The sequence below is a fragment of the Leptodactylus fuscus genome, chromosome 7, assembly GCF_031893055.1.
Source record: "Leptodactylus fuscus isolate aLepFus1 chromosome 7, aLepFus1.hap2, whole genome shotgun sequence".
NCBI classification, from domain to species: Eukaryota; Metazoa; Chordata; class Amphibia; order Anura; family Leptodactylidae; genus Leptodactylus; species Leptodactylus fuscus.
The window spans coordinates 74,976,813-75,004,016 of record NC_134271.1 but is presented as its reverse complement, the minus strand read 5'-3'; the positions used below and the strand labels follow the sequence as shown (position 1 = coordinate 75,004,016).

General features: G+C 40.6%; 1 protein-coding gene across 1 annotated transcript; it reads left to right on the top strand.

Moving 5' to 3' along the window:
- The first annotated feature begins 333 nt into the window (after positions 1-333).
- On the top strand, positions 334-26,266 carry CIBAR2 (CBY1 interacting BAR domain containing 2). The gene is made up of 9 exons (XM_075282165.1): positions 334-531; positions 6,689-6,923; positions 9,452-9,520; positions 10,152-10,253; positions 11,288-11,293; positions 19,174-19,278; positions 20,039-20,152; positions 20,248-20,349; positions 24,251-26,266. The coding sequence occupies exons 1-9, from the start codon at positions 512-514 to the stop codon at positions 24,389-24,391; spliced, it is 894 nt and encodes a 297-aa protein (XP_075138266.1). The 5' UTR covers positions 334-511; the 3' UTR covers positions 24,392-26,266.
- Positions 26,267-27,204: the final 938 nt, after the last annotated feature.

The window sequence follows — 27,204 nt, the reverse complement described above, 5'->3', positions numbered from 1 at the left end:
CTGCCCACTAAATAGATACTTGGATGAAATGCATTAAGATGGTTTTATATGAATTGGAGAGATTATCAGATCTAGGGAGTTAGCAATGGAATTGAAGTAGAGATGCATCTAAAGCATTAGCTGTAAGGGCAGGAATTAACCTTTCTTTCTGTTTTATTTTTTTTTATCTAGCCCACAATGTTTAGTGAGCTCTCATTACATGTACAATTGGTACAATTAAAGGGACAGCTGGTGCTTCAGCCCCTCCCCAGCAAGATAAGGAGAAGATGTATATTCAGCACCCTGGAGACCTGTGGGAGCCGCCCAGACTCTGCTGCTGTTGGTGTTGTGGTTTCCATGGAGCAGGACAGACGCTGGGTAAGAGGGACAGGGTGCAGCTGCAGCAAAGAGCAGGGAATACATTGAAACTGGGAGCTCCCTGCAAACCAGATCCCTATACAAAACCCTAGCCCTGTGCTCTGTATGACAGGTCTACATTGTACTCTCCCACATTACATCTCAGGCCCCCAGGATGAATATTGTTCTGTCCAGGTAAGAAGTTTCTTGCTGCCTGTGTGATTGGCCTCTTGCCTTGTATTGATCACATCTAATGTTATAATATAACTCAATCCTTTGCAGGAGAGACCATAGTTTGGCTAGTAATACCAGGATTGTGCAGACTCTGTCCTGCAGAGAAAGACTCAGTTTGATATGTCCCTATTGTCATGGACAGTACCTCGAAATTAAACACACAAATTTTCATAGAAGCTGATGGGTGTGGGGTAGCAATGCTGTATTTTCATTTGTAACATCCTATGAGTGTAGAAAGTCTGCTAAACATCAGAAGTACAACCCTATCTCCTGTCCTTATAGTTGAGTTTAGTCTGTATAATTTACTGAGGATTGTCTAGCTTGGATCCTGTTGTAACAAACACTATGCTATAGCTGACTCCAGTTATGATCAGTATTAACGGGGTTGGCCAAGCTCGGACATTAATGGCCTATCATTAGGATAAGTCCTCAGTATCACATCAGTTGGGGTACGAAGCCAGACATACTCATTATATTCTTGTTAGACAAAATGGCTGATTTGTCCATGATGAGCGGATGGAAGTCTGACATGAAGAATTTTCAGCTGATCCTCACACAAATTGTGTAGAATCATTGCCCCCTGGCCCCCTGATTGGGTAGTTTAATAGTCAATATGGATAGTGGGATCATTTGTATGAATCATCCTATGAAGGGGCAAATTAGGAGTAAAATGCAGTGGCTCAGGGGAGCCCACTGAACCCATTACAGGTGGTGGGTAACAGAAGGACACTGTCTGTGGTGAGCTCCATGCCAGAGAACAACTCCCATCCCATGTATGAGACTGTGACAGCACTAGGCAGTACTGTCAGTGACCAACACCTTCACCCCAAGTGTGAGAAGAGCGCTATCGAAGATCCTTCCTCCCAACCGTGGTCAGGCTGTATAATCACCATAAGGCCAAGCGATCACGCCGCACAGAGAACTAAATGATCCTGAAGTTTCCTTTTTCTCTCTTTAACTGCTATGACTCTTAGTATTTTTCTCCTATCTGCTATTCTGACCTTATATGTGTCTCCTTCTGTAATATATTAATGTTATTTATCCTGTATCCATATTATCCTACTGCTGTAACACACTGAAATTTCCTCATGGTTGGACTAGGAAAGGATTATCTTATTATCAGGATAAATCAGCCTCATAGTCTAATAGAGGGTTGTACTACTACTACTAAGTCTTTAAGAAGGCTACACCCCTGCCTGCCACATACATTACTTCTAAAGTTTGCATAGCTCAGTCCCTTTAGCTGGACAATAAGTGAAAATAAACTCTTCTCCCTCTTGTTCTGTAAAGTAGACTATTTGCCTTCATCTAAGATGGACATGCTGCTTCCTTGACACCATGTAGCCACCTCTTGGCACAGCCCATAGATAGATTTCTCTGTATTTGTTCCTGTGGCCACTACTGTATCTGATCTCCTGCCCTGATAATTTCTCTTTGTGGCTTGTTATATAATATTCAGGCTCTTTATAATAATCAGATCCTGTTTTTCTGACCTTCCATACCTTTTGTCTTTGATGTGCCAATGAGACCTATAATTTTCTATAATGGATAATTGCTTGTATCTGTTCAGCATCATTACAGCAGAGCATGTTCTTTGCGAGTCATGTACACTACTGATAATGAAATGATTATAACATGGTTTTCTATTGTCTCCGCTAGGAAATTAGAGGGTTTTTTTTATTTTATAGATGTTTCCAAGTTGCATATACTTACTCCAAATGATGCAATATACTATACTATAGCTTCTCATCCCCCTTACCCCTTTTATCAAACCTGCTCAACCACTACCCATTATTGACTGTATGTCCTTCTCAGTTATAAAGCTATTCACCTCTTTCTATGGCAACTTCTAAATATGATATACTGATCCTCTCCTTCAGTTTTCATAAAAAGTTGTCTCCTAACTGATTTCTGTCATCTATCTTCATGGCATTTCAATCTCAGATTTCCCCAGATACAAAAGGTTTCTCAGTAATTCCAATAAGAGCCCCATATCTGGTTGTGAGCACGGATCCATTGTTTTAAAATAACTCTTGCCCACTAATAAATTTATATGAATTACCTACAAACCAGGGCAGAAATTACCAAAAAATGACTCCAGCTTCAAAATAAAACTGAATTATTTTATTTAAATTATACAATTATTAATATTGTATAATTAACTGGATGTATAGGTTTGTTACATATTTACTTTCATAGCAATTCAATCACTAACGTTTCAATGACTTAGAGGATCTTTACTGCCTTTGAGTGACCATGGCTCTCAGCCATTTATGAAGGAGTTGGGCTATGAAAAAATAAACATGTCTGACTTACAAACTCCACTGCCTTGACCTAAGGTGTAATGGGAAGCTTCTGGGCCATTTTCAATGGGGCACGTACCCGGCTTGTATCATTTAGATTAAAGGTTTATTTTATGTGACAGGGGGAGCTATTTGGGTCCCATAGGGTCAAAAGCCAGTGGTGACTGCTACCACTCTACCCCCAATAGCTACACTCCTGCCTGCTTCATACATTGTTTCTTGAAAGATATGTTGTCAGTGTTCTACCGGTAAACTGTTCCCTGTTATATGGAGAAGAAATGAGACTTGCTAGCAAAATGGGACTAGACAGAGTACTGTGTCTCAGTATGGAGATATTGTCTCAAAAGAGGCCGCTTTGCAGCATACAGGGACTTATTAGGCTGTTAAGAATTCCAGGAAAGGAATATGCAAATAAAGGAAATCTGCTTTAGCGCCACCTTTTGGGAAGTAGTTCACTATGGACCAATGTCGGGTTTTCTTGAAACCTAGTGACATTATATGTGAAGAAAGCCAAGACAGAATAACTCCTCTAAAACGGAGAGGTACCAAATGGGACCATATAGGCTCACTTCCAAGACTCCTTATATAAATTGGTTTGGCTGGACCCAGTTTCCAGATCTAATTCAGCAAAACTCTTCCCAGCTCCTCCTCCAGCCATTGAATGATATCCTCTCTGCTTTCTTGGCTCTTAACATGAGACTTAAAATAAATTCACAATTGAATTTGTAGGGACTCGAAAGAGCCATATATTTACTGATATCAGCCATATATAAAATACGTAATGCAAAAAGAGATATTTGTCAATACAAGTTTAAAATAATAAGAAAATGTATTGTAGACTAAAAAAAATCCTTTTGTAGCAATATGAGCAGCATCAAAAACCAATTAATATTTCAACACATAAAACAAAATATAAAGGTATCACAACACATGAAAATCTTTATATAAACCAATAGACTGATTATAGATCAGATATGGGATATTTCATACCAACAGATGTAGCACTGTGTAAAGGGAGTTTGTCAGCAGGGAATTCTGTAACAAACTAATGACTATACCTTGAAGGTAAAAGGAAAATGTTTGTTTTGGTACCGTGTTAGCCAGTGGTTATAAAATATAAAAAACAAAAAAAACTTTGCAAGTCTTCAGTAGGTGATACCTTTTTTAATGGCTAACTCATAATGATGACAGAATATGACGTTTCGAAGCTTTCCTCTGAGCTTCTTCTTCAGATATAACTAAAAGACACTTTCTAGAGGCTGCATATTTATGTACAACAGGACACAGGGCTAGAATTACAGGAGGGAGGGGGGAAGAGGCTTATTACTATATACTTATAACAACAAACAATCAATTGCCAGATCCCTCAGTTCTTATCTTAATGGCTGTCTTAATGATGTGTATAAAAAGACATAAACCCACGTGAGATGTTCATCCCATTGTCCAACGTCTGGAATAGGGTCATGGCCTTGTACTCATAAATCAGTCGCTGTTTCCTTGATTTAAAGTTCCCTTTTAAGATCAAGATTTTCATGTCATTGGTGATATTATGATCTTCCTGGCAAAAATGACTTGGCACGGGAAGATCAGTTCTCTGTTGTTTGATTGTATGGCGATGTGAATTAATTCTCATTCGGAGTTTCTGACCAGTCTCTCCAACATACAGATTTTCAGTGGAACATTTGGTGCAAATGATCAAATACACCACATTAGGTGTGTTACAGGTGAACGTACCTGGGATTTGATATTCCCTGTTAGAGTTTGGTATCTCTATCTTGTCAGGAAACAGCGACTGATTTATGAGTACAAGGCCATGACCCTATTCCAGACGTTGGACAATGGGATGAACATCTCACGTGGGTTTATGTCTTTTTATACACATCATTAAGACAGCCATTAAGATAAGAACTGAGGGATCTGGCAATTGATTGTTTGTTGTTATAAGTATATAGTAATAAGCCTCTTTCCCCCTCCCTCCTGTAATTCTAGCCCTGTGTCCTGTTGTACATAAATATGCAGCCTCTAGAAAGTGTCTTTTAGTTATATCTGAAGAAGAAGCTCAGAGGAAAGCTTCGAAACGTCATATTCTGTCATCATTATGAGTTAGCCATTAAAAAAGGTATCACCTACTGAAGACTTGCAAAGTTTTTTTTGTTTTTTATATTTTATACCTTGAAGGGTGATTTCTACACTTTCCAAAGATGTCTTTCTTACTCTACATTTTCATGAAAATCAGAGTTTTATTCATATGCAAATTAGCTGCAAAGGGCTTTAAGGGTGTTACTTCTCCTGCCAGGGCTTTACGCTCTTCTTCAGATAACCGCCCCTAACTGCAGGCGCAGTAGGAGATGTCACTCAAGCAATGGGGAGCCGAGCAGGGCGGCAGTAAGGGGCGGTTATCTCTAAATATCTCTCCTGTCATTATATTTGAGCTCAGCCAGTGTATTTTACTGAGGATTGTCTAGCTTAGATCGAGTTGTAGCAAATACTCTCTTACAACTGGATCCAGCTGTGAACACTCCAAGAAGATAGTACACTAAAAAAATAAAATTTGAAATTGGACAGCAAAACAAAATGGTGAGGACATATTGATGTAACTATTGTATATACTGGGAAATTAATCTAGAAAAAAAAAATTCAAAAACAAAAAAATACCATAAAATAACTTAAAAGAAAATAGAGGAAAAAATAATACCATCACTGTAAAATAAGTTACTAAAATGAAATTTTATTATATAACTGAGAGGTGTGTGCACCACACAGACAAGAACAAACCATCTATAAACTTGAATGGTGCACACACATGCAGATTAATAAAATAAAACATTTATGGACATATAGAAAATAGATTGTGATATATAAATGTAAGAGAGAGAATTATAACCAATAGTTTGTTTAGACCATTAGGAACCATCTGGGTTGCTGATATGATACAAAAGAAAAGTGGTGGGGGCACTCTATAACTGATACCCAGACTGATTCTTGTTCCTATGGATACTCATATGGCAAGTCTGGTTAGCTATGTATGTTGATTCATAGTTTGGTGTATAGATGGAAATATATGATAATTATATATTGGCAGAGAGTCATAGATTCATAGTTGGATGCAAAGATATAGTCGATCTATGATTCTGTCCATCTATCAATCTATGCATTTCTCTATCTATCTATGCATCTATTTCCCTATGTATCTACACATCTTTATGTATATAAATACCGTATATACATCCTTACATACGCATCCATCTAGCTATGCATCTATGTATCTGACTATACATCTAGTCATCTATACATCGATCTCCATCTAAATAAGCATCACTCTAGGTATGTCTCTATCCATGGGTCTACCTAGACATATTTTTGTCTATCTGTCCAGGTGTTTAGCTATCTGACTGTAATAGTGTATACAAGGTGCTGGCAGCCATGCATTTGGTTGGTGGCTAAAGGAATGATTGTTTCCAGTACTATATTCTTTTGAGTGCTGGGAGGATTTTGCCGCTTTACAAACTCTGTCAAGATCCAAGAAAGCAGAGAGGATGTCAGTCAACTGCAAGGGGAGAACGTCTAAGCTTAGAGATTTGAGAGAATAAAGTACAGGTTATACTGATTCTTTTCTTATTATATGTCAGTCTGCTCAGGAGCGCCATAAAATCACACTGATAGATTGTACCACCAGAATTTTTAGTATAAAGGGACAGTGGCCCACTATAGAGTTTGTAAGCCCCATAGACACTGTAGTCTTTGTGCTACTCATCACCTATGTAACATTTTGATCTTTGATAAAGTTTTCACCAACATTTATTTCTTCCCCGCAGAGATGCTCAGGTCAAGATCATGGAGAACACCGTGTCCAATGCAGAGCATTATTTCGGACAATTCTGCTCAGTACTGGCATCTTATACACGCAAAACAGCCAAACTGCGGGACAAGGCGGATGAGCTTGTCAAACAACTCATTGATTTTGGAAACACAGAGAACCCTGAACTGAGGAGTGCCATGAAAAACATGGCGGAAGAGCTGGCGAAGATTCAGGATTATAGACATGCACAGGTATACATTGTCTTACGTGTACAGATATCATGTGTGGATCTTCTTATAAAATAAACTGAATCTGTAAATTCCTTTATTCCCGCAGTAAGTGATCTCCAGAGTGATTTTAGCAGCTCCCAGAGGTATACAGGCTTCACACTGTGGAAATAGTGTTTTTGGCTGTTGTGGAAATGCAGCAGAGAAAATGCAGTGTTTTACATTCCCAGCAAAATGAGTTAGCACTTAATCTCATCTACACTTTGTGGGAAAACAAAAGCTCAGAAAATTTAATCTTTGTCAAAAATTTCAGGGTTTCTCTTGCTCGTGTCTCCTCTCCTCTCGGCTTCCTGGTTTTCAGCCCAGGCTAGCAGGATACTCCTCAGATGAACAGTCTGCTTGTTCTAAATTACACAGTTATCTCTGGAATTACAAACAGAAGTAACAGAGACATGGCTTAAGTACTGCTCTAAGAAAGGCAAGAGAATATAGGGCCTGATTTATGGAGATAAATCCTGGAGATGGGAATACCTATATAAAGGGTAAATTTCACCACCTCCAACATCTTCAACTGCATCTTTCATCCCTACTGTTCATGAGCAATATGTGCTGTTAATTTCAGCATCCAGTATGCTAATGAGGCTCTTTACTGTCAGGTGGATGGTCCTAAGCTGGAGCAAATAGTCTGGGACCACCCAGCTGACAGCATAGAACTTAATTAGCATACCGGGTGCTGAAGCTAATAGCACCAATTGTTCAGGTATAATGGAGGCTAAATAAAAAAAATCCAACTGTGCATGAATCAGTGGAATGGCACCTATTGAAGGATGCAAAGAGTTGGAATTGGTGGAGGTAAAAGGTCCTCTTTAGAGATCTTGGTCTCTTTTCCTGTGGCAGAAGAGTGCTTAATTCCTCAGATACCAAGGCCTATACATAAGTGCTACATGTGCTTGCCTATAGGTATACCCCTGGATGCCCCTACTCCAAGTTCAGTGGGTCAATTAGGGAATTTTTGGGATAGGCACTGTCTAATCTGTAAATAATGCTAAGGATAGCTGTATAAATTAGGGTCTGGGTGTGAGGCAATGATGCTTGTTATCAGTCTCTTAATATGGGTGGTATTGGCCATATATGTAGTCCTTATAGACTGGCTGGTAGTTTGCATTTGTCAGCATCATTTATTATTATGCATGGTATTGTTATGTTATGGTGGTTATAAGGTGCTGTATGCCACTGCGACGCTGAAATTAGGGGTGAAACGGGCAAATGAAGCTTCAAAGCTAAATCCAGTATCAGAAAGAGGTCACTCCAGCAGTTGTGTCTATGCAAGTCAATTACCAGAGCAGTGCGCTGCGATTGTCTCCCAGCGCCTGCATGTCTCATCTCCATATTCATAGCTCCTTAATCCTCAAAGCCATAATCTGCATGTAATGATTTTCATCTTCTGCCCATGGAAAGCTGACCTTTGCTGGGTAATTTGAAACACAGAAGCGCGTTAATGAATCAAGCACGCTGGCAGCTAAATGATCTCTCTACAGGAAGAAGGAATGAGAGTGGAGGTAAGGGCCGCCTCGCAACCTTCTTAATTAGCCACTTTTCCTGGAAACAAGACTGCTGGCGAGCTAATTATTTACTCATTAATTGCTGGCTGCCGATCACTGGGGAGTCTTCTCCAGCCCGGTCATGTACAGATCCTGTACAAACACCTCAACAGAGCTCTTATTTTATAACCTGTGGACTGAGCGAAACGCGTGTTATTCCAGAAACATGCATCATACAGTGTATTCCACTGAGACTCCCAAGGGGGGTTTTCTGCCTGTCTAGAGGAGATTTGGCAAATAGGTGAGATGTATTGGGCTCTGGAAATGATAAAGAGGTTGTCCAGTCTCATCACATAAATGTTATTGATTGTATCATGTATCTATTATTCTGTTTGCTGTCATTCGCTGTTTGCTTCAAGTGGGTAAAAATCAGTCCATGATCATGTGATGGTCACATATGCACAGTTTGTTAAAGGACAGAGCCCTTATTACTGTACTGTGGCATCTTTGTGTCCATCACTTGACCATGGACTGTCCATCACATAACCATGGACTGTCCGTCACTTAACCATAGATTGTCCATCACATGACCATGGACTGTCCATCACATGACTGTGGACTGCCCAACACATAACCATGGACTGATTTTTATCACTGAAAGTAAACAATGCATGGCATAAGCTGCTGAAATAGCTCTTAAAGAGTGTGAAATGTCTTCTGTTATGCTAAAAATGACAAGTAGGTGTTTTTCTTTTTTGAACAGTGCCTGGTTCCAGAACAGTATGTTATTCTCTAGAGTGCATTTCATGGCAGCCATAATGAAGTAATAAATTAATATTTCACTATCATATAATCTGTATACAGTCATTTTATCCAAAGCCAATTTGAAAACCATTCTTAGACTTTTGGCAGGAGATTTTGTGCCTCCAATGTGCACAGATCCAGATCTACTCAACTTTGTTTCTAAGGTTAACTTTGTGTCATCTAATTATTCATATTCTGTATATGTAGGTGGAAAGACTAGAAACCAAAGTTGTGAACCCAATGAAAATGTACGGACCCTTAATAAACGAAAGGCGGGTAAGAATACCTGTGTCACACTGTATCGATATTATATCATATCCTATCAACATATCTACTGTATATTATATTTTATCTTTTTTAAATGGTTTGTGCCACTAATGGCACTTGTTCCCATTCCAAAACATAGGGAATAAATGTCTGATCAGATCAACTGGGGTCTGACGACCTGCATATCAACCCGGTCCCACAGATAGATAGGTCAGGGCCACCTGAATCAAACTGTATTTTCCCCTTTTGAATCAATACCTCTGTTGTCAAGATATCTCTGTTTTTGTTAATATACAAATAAGCTATTTAGAGCTATGAGCATGTTCCTATTTCTCCAAAAGGCTAAGTGGCAATGCCTTAATTGTTCCAAAGTGCTCATTTGCATATTGACAAAAACTTTGATACCTCGGCAATGGAGGCACCAATTCACAAAGGGAATACTCAGTTTGAGTCAGGTGCCCTAACCTATGTGTCTGCAGGCCTTGGTCAATATTCTGGCTTCTGGTAACAAACTCCCTGCTGATTCCTTTTAGTTCTCTTTTAAGAAAAGTCTCCTCCATTCTGTGTGTCCGTTATTGAGTTCATAAATGACACTCCTCCCTCCTTTTCTTCTTTCTCTTCCTTCTTTTATTCCTCCCAGGCAGAAATAAAGAAATTCAACACAGTAAGGAACAAAGAAATAAAGGAATTGCAGAAGTTGGAGAAGTTGCGGCACAGAGCGCCATCTGACCGTCACATGATTGTATCCTTTGCATTGGTTTCAAAGTATCATTTAACCACCTTCTCATAAAATACTGTACAGTAGCAGATTATATTATGGCTTTCTTGGGCAGCCACTCCAGGCCCAAATCCATCACCAGCTTTAACAACTCTATGCTACTTAGAAGTGGCCTGCAGTGACAGTAGGATTTTTTATGTACCTGTAAATACAGGCACAATTGCAATTAGTCTTCCAATTAGCTAGGGATGGGGGTAAATGGCTCCTCCTGGCACAGCAAGAGAACCTGCTGCTCTATCACAGGGGAGTCATACCCTCCTGTACCCTATGGCCACTACAAATTAAATTGCCTTCAGCCATACTTATCTGATTTCTGGGTTTGGCAGCAACTCAAATGCATGCTGTACACATTGCATGTGCACTATTTAAACCCAACCCAACACTGAGGTTTGATTGACAATGAGAATTCTTATGAATCTTCATTCAGCTGATAATCAGCCCATTTAAAGAGCCCTAAAAACTGTGGCCTGGTGGAGGCCCCTGATACTGTGTTAAAGGTACAAGTATTTTTTAGGATGACATAGTTTTCAGACCATATCGCCCACCCATTGCAGCTATCTGTGGCCCTTGAAGACTTATGATGTGGCTTAGTTTGGTCTATAGTTTCTGTAATACTACACAGGCAGCATAAAGTTAAAGGGGTTCTCCAAGTCTGGATATTGATGGCATCTTCTTCCGATAGGTCATCAATATCAAATCTGGTGGGGTCCTACATCCATCACCCTGATGATCAGTTGTTCTTAGCACAGCATACAGCCTGTGTCACTGTGTATGGCTTGCTGCACTATTGCGGCTCAGTTCCCATTCAAGTGATGGGATAGGGAATTGATATCCAGCTTTATAGAACCCTTTTAAAAATGGAAAGGGAGCCTGTGGGATACATAATCTATTTTAGGGATGGAAAGGGACATTTTCTAATGGCCATTCTGTGGTTCCTCAGTGGTGATATTGTTGTGTGATCAGTCCTGTTTGATTACTCCTTTACTCCATCATTCCAGTCCCAGGTAAGAGTCTTGCATCTTAATAATAACAGATAAGCAGGTATGTGATGGAATTATTCAACTCAATCTGTTCCAGAGGACCCCACTTCAGAAGATGTCTGCTATTGGGGCTAGACCACAATATTCCTCCATATGCTGTTATCTGTGTTTCCAGTGGAAGTATGCCTATAGTTATGCTTATAGTTTTATCCGTTCATGCCTTCTAAGGCTCTTCCTGGTATGAAATTTCTACTGCAAACCATTTCTCTCCCTGTTGCAGAACGAAATGCTGCAGCTGCATCTCCCCCCCCCCCCCCATCTACTTAGGTTATGAGGGAGTTCGCATACATCAATAAAAAGAACTACAAGTTACTAAAAGGCAAATTAAATATGTACAGCAGTGATATGGACTTTGTTGGAATAACCTCGGCATCTTCTGTATACAATTTGTACACCTTATTGTATATACTGATATGGACCATACTGATCTAACCTAAGTACCTTTTGGTATATAACTTATATCAGTGGTTCATGTATAATTATATACTAGTAGCTACCCGGGGTACACCAGCATGGTCTTTAATGCTGTATATAAGATTTATCTTCTACATCTTGAATACGGGCCATTCTGGTATAATCTTTGCCTCTTCTGGTATAAAATTACACAGTTATGTAAAATATCCTCTAGATACAATGTAATAATGGCTAAAACTGCGAACAACAGTGAACAAGTATTGTGTATATATGTGTAGATACAATCATCCATTAAAAGAGACCAACAGTAATGAAATGTAAAGTAAACTATCTGTCCGTATGCAGGTGCTGGCCGAGGGGCATCAGATTTTTTAATGGCATGCATGGATGACATCTGAGTGCCTTCTGTTCCCCAATGACTTTAATTGGAGGGTTCTGCACCATACCATTCTGTTGTTCATGGAGCTGGATAAGGACATGTTCCATATTCCACAGAACACCAGAACCTCCCTCAGACAGCACACTCAGTCCTGTGCTCGGGCCTCAGACTGAGACGGCAGAAGATTAAGACATTGTAACTGTGGCTGGAGAAGGCGCCCTCCTGCACTCCTGTTGTGGCCTGGTGGCAAGGTTGAGTCCTTTATAAAATCTTCCCAAACACCCAATTTTCCTTTTGTGTCAATTTTGGGGTCAGGTGTTTGGATGCCTATAGTGGAATGTCAGACCCTTTTATAATCTAGACGTACCATGCTGGTATGACCTAGGTATTTTATTTTATATAAATATATATTTACAGCTTGTGTGAGTTCTGTATTTTCTTGCGGTTATACCCTGGGTACCTTCTGCCATACCATCTGTACATGTGTATAACTTATACATCTTCCAATATATAATGTCATAGACTGTGCTGATATATAATTTATATATGGTCAATTAGTATAAGTTACATAGGTATATCTTCTTATGTATAGTGATCGGGCCATGCCAGGATAAGCTGTGCATCTGCTGTTATATAATAAGTATAAGCTAGTATAAGACGTGGATGGACCCTTTACATTGCTTTGAGTTCACAGACTTGGAGAATACAGTTTATTTAGGATGAAATCTTCGTTCTTAATAACAATTCTATTAGAGTTGCTGACCTCAATGTAACTGGAACATAAGACCAAACGAGTGAGAATTACTAGATAATAATAGTAAATTATAGTACGCTCCTAATCTCCAACTTGTTACATTTCCATTATCACCCAGTATGACTATACTTCACCCTCAGCACAGGGATACTCGCTCGGATGAGTTAGATTTAATTTCCTGACTATTATCAGCCACTTTACAACACTTCCAATAATATAAAAGGCATTTAAAGGGAACTGAACATAAATAAATTCCTGCATTTACTGTAGATCTGGTGATACTGATGTTGTCTATATGTACCTATAGAATACAGACCAGAAATTTAAAAAATTGGTCAATGTTGACTTCATATTGGTTGACAAGGACACATGAGGCAGTGTAGCAGTATGTCCATAGCAAGTAGTCAATTGTCTATGTTCTAGAATTGAATTGGTGGCTGTGAGCAACTTCTCTACAACACAACAATATACCTGCAGGCTATAAGCACTCATGAGGCTGGGTTTACAGGTTACTCCACATAAATGCATACATTTGGTATGCTTTTTTGTGGAAAAAGCACCTTGTTCACACACTGCATTTATCCTGCAAAAAGCGCACCGTGTGAATGCAGCCTCTAGAACTGCTTGTAGTTTATTTCTGTGAGAGTTGCTGACCTCACTGTAGCTGGAACATAAGACCAAATGAGTGAGAATTACCAGATAATAATAGTAAATTATCATACGCTCCTGATCTCCTAAACTTTTTACATTTCTATTATCACCCAGTATGTCCATACTTCACTCTCAGAACAGGAATACTTGCACAGATGAGTCAGATTCAATTTTCTTGGTGTGCTATTTTCAGCTGATCCGTTTTACACGTATGCAAAGAACATATTTTCATGGACCCATGCACTAGAATGGAGCAAAATTCAGCCCTTTGGATGCTATGTGACTGGGTCCTCAGTTGGCATTTTGTTATGTTTTTCTGCTTTCTTCTGTTTTTTTTTGTTTTTTTTTTGTAAAACAGCTGATAAATGTTGGTGCTTTCACTATTAAAAATTACATAGGAGAAGAAAACAGCAGCTGCACACAATGGAAGCCATAGACTGCTCATGTTCTAACACCGATGCAAAGTGTTCAATATACTATGGCTACAAGAAGTGCAAGTAGAAAAAGCTTGTGTAATAGCATCCCAAGGGCTTTTTTTTTTTTTTTTTTTACCTACCTTAAATTAAAAACCTTCTTAAGTAGAAATGCATTGTGTAAATGCAGCCTTACATATTCAGCACACAATTTTCAGGGATTTGTAATGTAACTTGCAATGTTGGTTGCTTTTCAGTCTTCCAATGATGTCCAAAGCAAGGTAATGGCTCCTAATGTTGTGCTTCTGGTATAAGTCACAAGTGTTGGAGAATCCATAAATGCCTTGACTAATCTTCCAGCATTAGAGGGTCTAAGGACACCCTGCAACTCTCTGCAAACAATCAGTCATACTGGGAAGAGTTATTTTACTGGTATTGGGTGACTTATTCTAGAAGCTAAATTTTGCCTGTACTGTAGAAATGGCATCTCCAACCTGTCATTTTTTAGCTGTTGTGTGACTAGAACTCCTAAACCATGTTGAGAGTTGTAGTTTATCAAGAGCTGGAGAGCCACAGGTTAGCGATCGCTCATGTAGTTGTATGACCCCTTATATGTCATTTTCACAACTTCCCATTTCTGTATACACCATAGAAAAATAAAAACCAATATAACCATTGATATCATGACATTTTCATAAAAAGCAATTGTGAAAATGATGTTTTGGATGAAGTGGCCTCCATACTTCTGCTTTTATATTTGATGTTATTTTGGTTGACATGCTGCTTGTGAAGCCGCTAGTTCAGAGGTCATTCCCTGTGAAACCATTCCCTCTCTGCCCTCAATGCTGTACAAGCCCATGTCCACTCCCATTTGTGTTCTGGAGTTAGATATGGCTTGGATTTATCTATTGCTATTTGAATGTTGGAAACCTGCTTGCTTTGACATGCTGGGGAGCTGCATGTTTAGAATATAGTGCGCATTCCCTGTAAATTTGCTCTCTCCTTCCTCTTTTCTAACAAAGCTATAGCCTCTATCTTTTTTGACATAGACATTGCTGAGCAAGCTGTGATTTCTAGAAAATAGTCATTCTCAGCATTCTCAATATTAATGTATAATATATTGTTTACGGAAGTGTCCCTGACCTGCCTGGTTACTTCTACCTATGCAGTGAGGAAGAGTGTAGCAAAATATAAAGGAATAACACATGAAGGCAGGATGAGACTGTACTGGGTCGTAGCCAATAATGACAGTGCAGCAACTGCATCATAGGAAGAGATTTATTAACAGCGCAGAATTGCTAAATTGTTCCAAAGGTGCATATAGCCTGTAAACTACATGTCTTACATTTCAATGGAACAGCGCCCTCTTGTGATAAAATTATAGATATAGCCAAGGTATAGAATTGGTTTCCAGGTCACCTGGCAATAAATACAAGTTTTCCCATCTCGCTCTAGATGTTGTGAACTCTTATTTCCTATCAATTCACAATTTATTCCCTGGTTATAAACCAAGTCCATGTAGCTGTATCACACATACAAGGCTTCATTAACATTGTGCTCCAGATTCTGCATTTTATCCAGACTCGGACTGACGCACAGATGAATTCCCTAGTGGGCCCCCAGTTCACCATGGGATTGCACAGTGCACTCACTGTACTTCATAGAGATATTTATGATACAGCATCTCAACCAGGCTGAATGGTATACTGGGGAAATTATTTAAAGGGATTCTATCATTAAAATCAAATTTTTTCTCGATCACATGTAGGAATAGCCTTAAAGAGGACCTTTCATCAGATTGGGCACAGGCAGTTCTATATACTGCTGGAAAGCTGACAGTGCGCTGAATTCAGCGCACTGTCGGCTTTCCCGATCTGTCCCCCGGGTAAAGCGCTATTGGTCCCGATACCGTAGCTCTTTACAGTCAGAAGGGCGTTTCTGACACTTAGCCAGGGACGCCCTTCTGCCCAGCAGCGCCTATCGTGCTGTACTGTGGAGCGGGGAGGAACTCCCCCCTCCCTCTCCTGATAACACTTGTCTATGGACGAGCTGTGTGAGCAAAGGGAGGGGGCGTTCCTCCCCGCTCCACAGTACACTGCGATAGGCGCTGCTGGGCAGAAGGACGTCCCTGGCTAAGTGTCAGAAACGCCCTTCTGACTGTAAAGCGCTAGGGTAACGGGACCGATAGCACTTTACACTGGGCACAGATCGGGAAAGCCGACAGTGCGCTGAATTCAGCGCACTGTCAGCTTTCCAGCAGTATATAGAACTGCATGTGCCCAATCTGATGAAAGGTCCTCTTTAAGAAAGGCTATTCTTCTCCTACCTTTAGATGTCTTCTCTGCGCTGTCAGATGAGGCAAAAATTTAGCTCTTTGGCATTAACTCTACTCACCATAGTCAGCAAGGGATCAAATAATTATTTCATCCACTGTATATGTACAACTAGTATATTTTATACATCTTGTATATAGTGGTACAGATCATACTGATACAACCTGGGTATATTCTGATGTATGTATGTGTGTGTGTTTGTTTGTGTGTGTGTGTGTGTGTGTGTGTATATATATATATATATATATATACTGTGTATATATATATATATATATATATAATTTTTATTTATTTATTTATTTATTTATTTATTGTATAAATGGTATATGTTTTATATAGCTTCCTGTATTTAAAGATATGGTCCATTATGATATAACCTGACCATCTTATGATATATAATTTAATTATATATATACTAGTATAGGTCATGTATTATCTTGTACTGTATATAGTGATATGGATCAGTATGGTATAATTTGGGCATCTGCTGGTATATATGTAAAGCTGCTATAAATTATACTTTTTATTTCTATATAATGATTTAGACAATGCTGGTATAACCATGCTGAGTATCTTCTGGTATATAGTTGTATACATACTTAGAGATAAGTATTTAGCAGTAAAGGCAATAGAAACTGTACAAGTCATATAAATGTATTGGGGGTGCAAGGACATCTTATTGTGAGTGATTTGGAGTATGGTGGTGTCAAACAACAACTGAAAGCTGCCTCATTATTTATCTTTGTTTTGGGTGTCACTATTTCCATCAGGGCCACTCTAACCATAGGGCCAAAAGTACAGTTGCACTGGTTGACATGATTGGGGCAGCCCAAATGTAGGCCTGTCCCGTTGTTCTGGGCAGTGGGTCTGATGCTGCCACAACTGCCCCCAGTTGAAGACAATGGTGAAGCAGGGGGATCATCCACTCCCTGTATCACCATCTGGCCACTGTCTTTGCTCCTGGTGTCCGGGAAACAGGAGGTGCGATGTAGTGACCAAAGGGAGAATGGAACAGGGGAACAGAGAAAGGTGAGTATTAAAGGGGTTGACCACTTTCAGACTAATATTGAGAGAATAATGTTATTGTTTGTGTAATGAAAAGTTATACAATTTTCCCATATACTTTCTGTATAAATTCCTCATGGTTTCTTAGATTTCTGCTTGCTGTCATTCATTCTGCTTACGCTCACTGGATAAAAATCATGTATATAAATGGTCATGTGATATACAGTCCATGGTCATGTGATGGACACACAGGTGCACAGCTTGTTACCAGGCAGATGTCTGATTACTGAGCTGTGACTGTAACAAGCTGTGCACCTGTGTGTACATCACATGACCATGGACTGTAAATCACATGATCATGGACTAATTTGTATCCACTGGAGTAAGGGCTTGTTCACATCTGCACCTGGGACTCCGTTCTGCAGGTTTGCGTTTCCTGCACAAAACAGGGCAGGAGACAGAAACCTGCCGGCATCTTTCAAACCCATTCATTTGAATGGGTTTGAAAAGTGTCCCGCCGTGAGCGCCAGTGAGCGTTTTTATGCTCTCCGCGGCGAAACCATTTTTTTTAACCGGACACAGTCGGACATGCAGTACTCTGTGTCTGGTTTAAAAAAAAAAATGGTTTCGCCGCGGAGAGCTCAAAATGCTCCCCGGCACTCACAGCTGGACTCAGCATGACAGGTTTCCGTCTTCTGCCGGCAGAAGACGGAAACCTAATACAGAGTGCTGAACGCTGGTGTGAACCCAGCGTAAGCAGAATAAATGACAGCAAGCAGAGATCTAGAAAGCCGTGGCAAATTGATACAAAGCATATATTGGAAATCTCTACACCTTGAGGGCTACATGAAACTGTGGGGCAACTTGGGAGGGACATGACAATGTGCGAGCAGCCTGAAGTGGTCATTATAATATAATGTCTGAGAGGACACAATGAGGTGAGACAGGTTAATGTGTGAGGGACCACGGGGAGGCAGCTTAAAGTGTGATGCATGTAGGGGCATTTGACTATGGGATGGGCCACTGAGTGGCATTACCGTATATACTCGAGTATAAGCCGACCCGAATATAAGCCGACCCCCCCAATTTTACCACAAAAAACTGGGAAAACTTATTGACTCGAGTATAAGCCTAGGGGGGGGGGGGGAAATGCAGCAGCTACTGGAAAATTTCAAAAATTAAAATGGTCAGAGTTTTTGGGTGCAGTAGATGCTGGGTGCTGGGGAAGGGTGTTTTGGTTTTGTCTGTCCCTTCCTTTTTTTCCCCCACTTGGAATTCAGCCTGGCTGAACATAGGGTATCTGCAGTGCTCCTATTAACCCCTTCCTGATGGAACGGGAGCACTGCAGATCCCCTATATTCAGTAGACCGGGCACTTTCAGACACAGGGATACCTGATGTGTATGTGTTTCACAGTCATTTTCTACTTTTCTATGTATTCTAGGGAAAGGAGCGATTTAGAACATTTTTTTTTTTTTGCACTATTTTATGGGAGATTCTATACATTAATATTGTGGCTGGTCATAGACCCACCCCCCTAAAAAAATAAATAAATAAATAATTTTTTTTTTTTTTTTTTCTGACTCGAGTATAAGCCGAGGGGGGCTTTTTCAGCATAAAAACTGGGCTGAAAAATCTGGCTTATACTCGAGTATATACGGTATATTGTTTGGGGTACTAGATAGGCATTATATTGTGTGATGGCTACTAAGGGACATTATACGATATGTGGGTCACTAAAGGGGCATTATAATTAGTGTAAGGTATTTGTAAAAGTGGTGGTGATGGGGGGAGGGAAGGAATGAAACCTTTACTCCCCGTCTAACAATTTGTTAAAACAGCCCTGATTTCCATCTATGCAAAGCTAACTGCACACCATGGTTTCCCCTTTTATAGGCTGAGTCTAGTGTTCAGAAAGCTTCTGTAGACGCTGCACGCACTACCCAGCAGCTTGAGGAGGTCATTGATAACTTCCAACAACAGAAAATTAAGGATATTCAGGTAACAACTGATAACAGGATGGAGCTTAAAGGGATTTTCCGGGCAAAAAAAACCCTTTAAAAAAAAAACAAAAAACCCCCCAGATCTTAGTGCTATTAATAGGTTAGAAGTGTTTTGAATGATTTCTGGGTGTCTTTGGGAGCTCCTGCATCCTCTGCATTTGTTTACATGGTGTAGCTTCCTATGAATTTTCCACACTATCTCCCTCTCACTGCCAACCCCCCCTTACTCCATTACACCCCCCTACCTGTCTCCCTAGCTAAGCTATCCCGCCCACTACTAGTCCTTCCAAACTAACTAACTCAGCCCATCCCACGTACGGCATTATACTTCATCTTCATCTCTGGAAGACAGCTCCCCCTTCTTCCTTCTTGTGTGCAGGCTAGAGACTCTACTAGCATGTGTACAGACCGGAAGTACCTGTGACATCTGTGCAGTAGAGATGGAGTGCATGTGTCGCAGATACCTTTAGACTGGAGAGTGCTTGCAGAGAGGAAGACACATAATTATTGGTGGGGTTGGGGAAGGGGGAGAGTACTGGTAATGTCTTGTTTCAGAAGCGGTGAAAGGGAACATCACCGTATAATCAGAAAGGTGGGGAGTAATTCCTATTTTATCCTGGACAGCCCCTTTAACCATTGTCTGTTTCCAAAGTTCCTTTTCAGATCTCTGGTTAATGAATACAATCCTAGAACAGCTGTTATAACTGACACTATTTTATGAAATAATTTACACATTTTATTTTGTTTTCCTTATACAGAAAATCTTCTCGGAATTCCTAACAATTGAGATGATTTTTCATGCCAGAGCTCTGGAGGTTTATACCAATGCTTTCCATAGACTGCAGGACTGTGACCTTGAAAAAGATATGGAGGTAATGGATGATCATTGTGTGAAACTAATATGAATGACATGTTACGAAGAGGTTTTTTTTGCAGTAATAATGGATATTTCTTTGGTTTTTTTCAGGATTTTCGGGCAAAGATTCACATAAACACTGGTACACAGGACGCAAGACCCCTGCCTGCAACCAATGTCTCCTCCAACACCACCTGGCACATGAGTAGTATGGTAAGATGATGGAATATCAAAGAATGCAGCATCCGACTGGGCTTCCTTGGTCCACCAGAGGAAGTTATTCTGGCGGCCCACCCTCCATCTATATATTCAGATCTTGCCATATGATTTTAATTGCACAAACAGAACATATCATTGGGGTCTAATAGGCTATTAACTGGGTAATAAACCCAGAAGACATATACCTTAGTGGCAAGTGATATATAATATCACTACATAATATTGAAACTAAAGATATATTTGAAAGTTGGAGGGTGGGGGTATTGGGGACTTAGTCAGAGATTGTTCATTTACCTAGGACAACCCCTTTAACGTCAATCATCACAGCTCCAGCACCGCCACTTTGATGGTACCAACACTTTCTACATTAGTTATGTGTTACGCTAGGTTCACACCTGCGTTCAGGGTCTTCGTTCTGTGGTTTCCGTCTTCTGCATGCCAGTTTTTTTTAATCCAGACACAGAGTACTGCATGTCCGACTCTGTGTCCGGATTATAAAACCCGGTTTCGCGGCGGAGAGCATAAAACGCTTACCACCGCTCACGGCCGGACAGCTTTCTCACCCATTCAAATAAATGGGTGAGAAAGCCTCCTGCAGGTTTCCGTCTCCTGCCTCTGTTTTATGCAGGAAACGGAAACCTGCAGTACGGAGTGCCGGCGTAGATGTGAATGAGCCCTTATACTTCATTTGCGTGACCACTGTGGCCAAGCACAAACAAGAGGATGAGGCCAGTGATTGGATGCTTGGTCATAGATGGATAGATACTATACATATGACAGAGAGAGATGTGAGAGATACACGCCATGATAGACTTAATAGATTAATGGACATTAGCTAGAGGGTTATAATAGATATATACACACCTCAACAAGGGCATAGCAGTCATGGTCACAAGTGGTGTGACCATACCTGGAGGCCTGCATTCAGTTGACGATGACCGGGGCCCCAGTCAGCTGTAACATGAAAGCAGTGGGGTAAGACTGATGATATCCTGACCACTGTCTGCATTAGCATTCGAATACAACTGCGGCTACAGCTCTGTTGGTCACGATTTCTGCTACCGTGGCTGTATTGTGATGCTAGTGGAGACAGTGGTCAGGATATCATCAGTTTTGCCTAACCACTGTCATGCTGGTAGTGTGAGTTCTCCTGATCACTGCAGGTGCCTTATTTTCTCCACGCCTTTAAATTGTCTTGTCAATTTCTGCACTTTCAAAGGAGTATTCTAGTTCCTTCCTATTGGTGACTTGTCCTTAGGATGGATCAGCGATAAGATATGAGTAGAAGTGTTTTGAAGGGGCAGTGGCACTCATGTGAGTGCCGTGACCCCTTCACTGTTTATATCACATGCCATTTTGTTCATAAGACCCATGTGATGTAATTACAGCATTGTCCCATAGAAGTGAATGGGACAAGGCTACATTGGACAGCAGCCATATAGCAGGCGGCTTGTGATGTAAACAGTGAAGGGGTCATGCCGCCTGCACGAGTTCCACAGTTATTTCAAATAAGAAGCCCAGTTGATCTTAATGATGACAGGTGATCAATAACAAGGAACTGGAACAACCCCCCTATATAGAAGTAATCCACATTTTAAAAATTGATGACCTATTATTAATACAGGCCATCAATTTGAGATCTGTAGGCGTTCAACTTTTGGGACCGCCACTGATCAGCTGTTTCCCAGAGCACAGAGCTTCTGGCATTGTTTTTATGTGGGGTGCTGCACTGCTTACTTGCCATAGTCCTAACAATGGCAGTTTTGGGTACTGTCCCGTTCAAGTCTCTAGAAAACACTGCTCCAGTTTCCATAACTGCCACTGTCAAGAATACAGCATAGAGATGGGGTAGAAGGCATCATTAACAATTTGCTTAATTTGCATAAATTTGACTTTAGTTACACCACTGCACCTTGCAACACCAATAGGGAAAAAGTCATGGAATTATGGAAATCACAAGATTGATAAGCATGCTTAAAATATGCAAATTATAAAAAATGAGAACATTCCGCAGACTTTATGTGAAACGTTCTGCAGGAAAAACCGCAATATGTTTCTGCCATGTTTTTTCCCACAACGCTTTTTTGCTGCGGCGTGGGGCCTTGGCTTGAAGGAGGACATTTGTGGGTCTTGCTTCAGTCACTAAAGATCTAGCCCTAGAACTTCTGGAAAGGGGGATGGCAACCAACAAGGCTGCCATTACATGGGTTACTATTTGAGTTTTAGCTGTAAAGTGATACAGGTATGAACAAATTTGCCACTCAGGTGCTGGGGAAAGCTGGGTCAGAATTTATAGCTTCCACAGGGATTGTCAACAATTTTCTTCAATACTCACAATCTGTGCTGATTGCTGATGACATTTCTGGAAGATCTAGTTTTACTCCAAGCTGCAGGCATTGAAGGGGTACATAAAGAAAAAAGTGTTGACATTTCCTGCACCTTGACTTTTCCCCTAAGGACAGCAATAATCCTCCCGGCATGAGCGGCCTCACATGAATCACCGCTCCAGTAAGTGAGAAGGGTTTCAGGAAATTAAAAAACGTGCTACCAAGAATTGATTCCTTGTCAGGCAGCGCACAGCTTGAAATCGTAAGAGACAAGACAAAGTCGCAGGACGGCGTTAGATTCACTAGTCTGGAACCGGCTCGCCCGCTGCTTGTAATTACTGCTCACATGCTGAGGGCCAGAGATCAGTGGATGCATGGAAATTACTGAATCAGTGTAATTCCTGGCCGTACTAGTGACTTGTTTGTATGATTGTACAGCACTGCGAAATATGGCGGTGTCCACTTAGGGGGGGTTTTGTGATCTTTTCTATATATGTAATGATTTTGTGATTGTTTTTTTTTCTTCACTGCTTCAGTGCAACTTTGCAAATAGTATTGGCGAAAAAAAATGAATCTTCCTGTGTATACAGCTCCTTGTGTCACAGTACTAAGAGGATACAAAAGCCCCGTGTACTATGAACCTGTAGTCAGGTATTATTCCAATTCCTCTACTTCTTGTTAATCTACGGAGTGTAGAAGAGGAAAATAAGGTACTTTGAGGGGTGGGTGATGGATTTACTAATGTGAAACACCAAAATCCAAAGTATGCTGGCATAAGATGTGCCAGAGTTATTAAGAGGTATAGTTTTCTTATACAGGTTATGCCAAACAAATCCCCTGTATTAGTCATAGAAAATCAGGGCACTCCTCTGAATTTTGCATATGGAGTAGCTTTATTGACATAGAACACCAGTCAAACAATCACGATCCAGTATAATGATATATACTATATATAATATTCGGTCTATTTGTACCTTCTTCAGCAATTATCTATGGATGCTGTAAAGGGCCCTGGATCCTGGTGCATTTCCCTGAGTGGTTCACAGTTTACATTGTAACCAATAAGGAAGGGAGTTCTAAGCAAAGCCATGGATTTATTCACAGATTTCACATCCTTGATTTCCAGGCTATGTAAAAGGACTTATCAGGAACAAGTGCTCCTAGGAATACTCTTTCTTGATCATGGCCCTGTCTAATTGTGCTGCAGACCAACAAGCAAACACCCAATAGTCAGCTGACCACCTATTTTGCAGTACAATGTACTGTGTAAACAGGGTTATATAGCCAAATGTGGTAGGAACAATCCAATAGCAATTGCCCCCCACCCTTCACTTCAGCCTGTGTAAATAGACCTAAGGAAACAAGCCAATTGATGTGCCTATAGTCAAATGGTACTCACTCTAGCGTGGATCTGCAAGAGTTAATAGAGTAGCATACTGGACTGAGCCTCTAGTCAGCTAAATGCCAGTTTCATGGCATATTGGGTTATAGTTCCAAAACAGCTGGTTCCAGCCATCAAAATTGTGAATATAGGGACTACCTTTCTCAATGTGTCCTCTCCCTTGCAGAGCCTTGCAAGCACTCTCCAGAGACAGCAGCCAGTGCATGATGACGACAATGAAGAGGAAGAGGATAGTGAAGAGGACTCAGAGGAAGACTATGACTACAGGGAGCCAAGAAGGCAGGATTATTCCAGAGTACGAAAATAAACTGAATGGTGGTGTTGCATAGACATATCTCCACAGCCTCTGCAGCCTGGAAGGGGAACCATGACAGAATCGCAAAGATCATAGGACTGACTGAGGTCAAGTGTGATATAAAAATCATGGCTAATATTTGTATAGTCATCGGAGAGTACCAAGGGCCACAACAATGCAACACCTAGAAAACTTCTATATGAGGCTGACAATTTTTTTTGCTGACACTGGAAAATTTGTTTGTAGGAAGACTTATTATGCTGAAGAAAGTGTAAAGTTCAGCAAGTTTCTAATATACTCTGTCTCTCAATTCCTTACCATTGTCATAGTTCTCCACTTGCTCTCGGTGAAAGAGGCCATACCTAATTTGTACAATTTTATCCAGTCTACACAATTCACTCATTTAATTTAAAGGAATTGTCCAGGATTTAGGTTTTTATGACTAATCCTTAGGCTAGGCTATAAATTTCTGATTGATGGGGGGACCAAAATGCAGCTCCCACACCGATCAGCTGTATGGAGCTGCTTCCAATGCCCTTACTGATACACAAGGGAAGTACATGACTCTGGTCCCAGTGTAGTAGCCACTGCTGCCACTGCAGTCCAGCTCCCATTGAAATCATTGGGAGGAGAGCTGCAGTACAAGATGTCCACTATTCTGACTATTCTAGGCATGGAGGCCACTGCGTCCGTTCCTGTGTTGTGCACAGTATGAGCATTGACGGCTGCCTATCGGCTCCCCAAGACCATAAGAGTACGCTATAAAACCCACATCCTGGACAACTCCTTTAGGCTACGGCCCCAAATTGTGGAAATGCTGCAGATTTTGCAGTGTTTTTTGGAGTCAGGAGTGGATTGAAAAGGAATGGAAAATATAAAGAAAGCTCTTACATGTTTCCATTCTGTTAAATCCACTGCTTACTTTGGCTAAAAAAAAATTCAGCAAAATCTGAAACAAAAAAATTCTGCATTTCCTTAATATGGGAGCCTTAGGATGTTTTCACACATCCATAAAACTGGCCATACACGAGATATTCTTCAGACAATGGTAGTCCATGTGATTAATTGTTGGATTGTTTGTACTCTGATTGTCCCACAGAAACAACAAAAATCTTAGACTGTTGTCCACCACGTTCACATATGAAGGTTAAATAAAGGGTCCAAAAGGAAATACTATAAATGTAGCGCGTCTTTAGTGGGCGCAGGATGGTAGTTTCTACTAGAGATGAGCGAGTATATTCCATCGAATACCTCCCCTGCATTGTTATTGGTGTTAAAAAGCGCCAGGGAAGGATGGAGGGGCATTGACTTTTTACTGCGTTTACCGCGTGGTATGCGACCGATTACACCAATAACTATGCAGGGGAGGTAGTCGATGGAATACTACTCGCTCATCTCTAGTTTCTACAGTTTTTTTATGAATGTTCGTAGAACTCAAATTTAACAATTTAAAACTAACTTTTACTTTGCAAAGGCAAATGCAACACGCATGCCACACACTGCCCCCTCCCCTCTGAATTTGCCTAGTGCTAGCCCACATGTACTACATATACTGTATGTATTGGAGAACAATTTCCCAATAGTCTGCCACTCACAATCACATCCAATTACAGCCAAGCAACAGCCCAAACTCCAGTAGAAAAGGCTTCAATAAAGACCTTCTTTGCCAGCGGTACGTTACAATCGTTTTGCCAAAAAAAGTTTGCTGATTGTTCAAAATTACTAATTTCAGCAGACAAGGATCTGGTACATTATAGCAGCTGAAGCCCAGTAGTTTTAGACTATGGTGGTATATATTTAGTGGCTAGCAGGTGCTAAAAAAGGATTGTATCAGGACAGTGTGAAAACCAGTTAAATGAAATGATGGGAATGGCTGGTTTTGGTACTGTTGACATTTAGGTGTGGTTCTCGCATGTAAGGGGGCATGCACATGGAGTAATGTGGCGTTGATTCTGCCACGATAACTCGTGGCAGAATCAGCGCTGATAAAAAAAAAAAAAAACTCCCATTGACTTCAATGGGTTCCATTTAGCGCACGTAACACATTGAAATCAATGGGAGGCTTTTTTACCCATTGATTTCAATGTATTACGCGCGTTAAATGAAACCCATTGAAGTCAATGGAAGTCTTTTCATCAGCACAGATTCTGCCGCAAGTTATCGTGGCAGAATCAGCGTCACGTTACTCCGTGTGAATGCCCCCTTACAGAAATCTCAATGTATTGCCAGATCTGGTGCATGATGGTACCACCAGCGCCAAAAAGACTACACTGATTTACAATGGGATTTGCCAGGTTCTGCTGCTTTTATCAGACCTCACTTGGCAGGATTATACACTGCGCCATGTATGAATTAGAGAAAACAAATATTCACTAATAGTAGTAATAATAGTCAGATGTGGTCAGGCTGATGGTTTTTAAGGATGTGTTTGTGTGGTGGAAACATTCTGCAGCAGCTTTTCTGTATAAGACATATCAGATCTGTGCATTTTGCAGTTTTTCGAAATATTATAGGGGGGGGTATAAAAGCGAGGCAATAACTTCACACTTATCACAAACTACACTTTGGAACAGAACTTTTACTTTTCAATGGCTTTTGTTTTTTTTTTTCCTGTGATCGGGCGCATCACCTGTGTGATATCTTGTACAGCCAGACTTACTGTAACTATTGTGTGTGTGAATATCTCCCTCCTGGCTTCCTGACCTGTCAAGCACCATTTTGCACTTGGAAGGATCCTTGCTGCTTATGTTCTCAGAACTGGTGCCAGTTCTGGATGACTGTAGAGTAACTTGCAGGAGAACAGAGGAAGGTGTTTATTTTTGAAG

Excerpts from the sequence above, each read along its gene's own strand:
- CIBAR2 (XM_075282165.1), top strand. The coding sequence starts at position 512 with ATGAATATTGTTCTGTCCAG. Across the intron at positions 6,924-9,451 it reads AGGATTATAGACATGCACAG|GTGGAAAGACTAGAAACCAA; the intron begins GTATACATTGTC and ends CTGTATATGTAG. Across the intron at positions 20,153-20,247 it reads ACCTTGAAAAAGATATGGAG|GATTTTCGGGCAAAGATTCA; the intron begins GTAATGGATGAT and ends GGTTTTTTTCAG.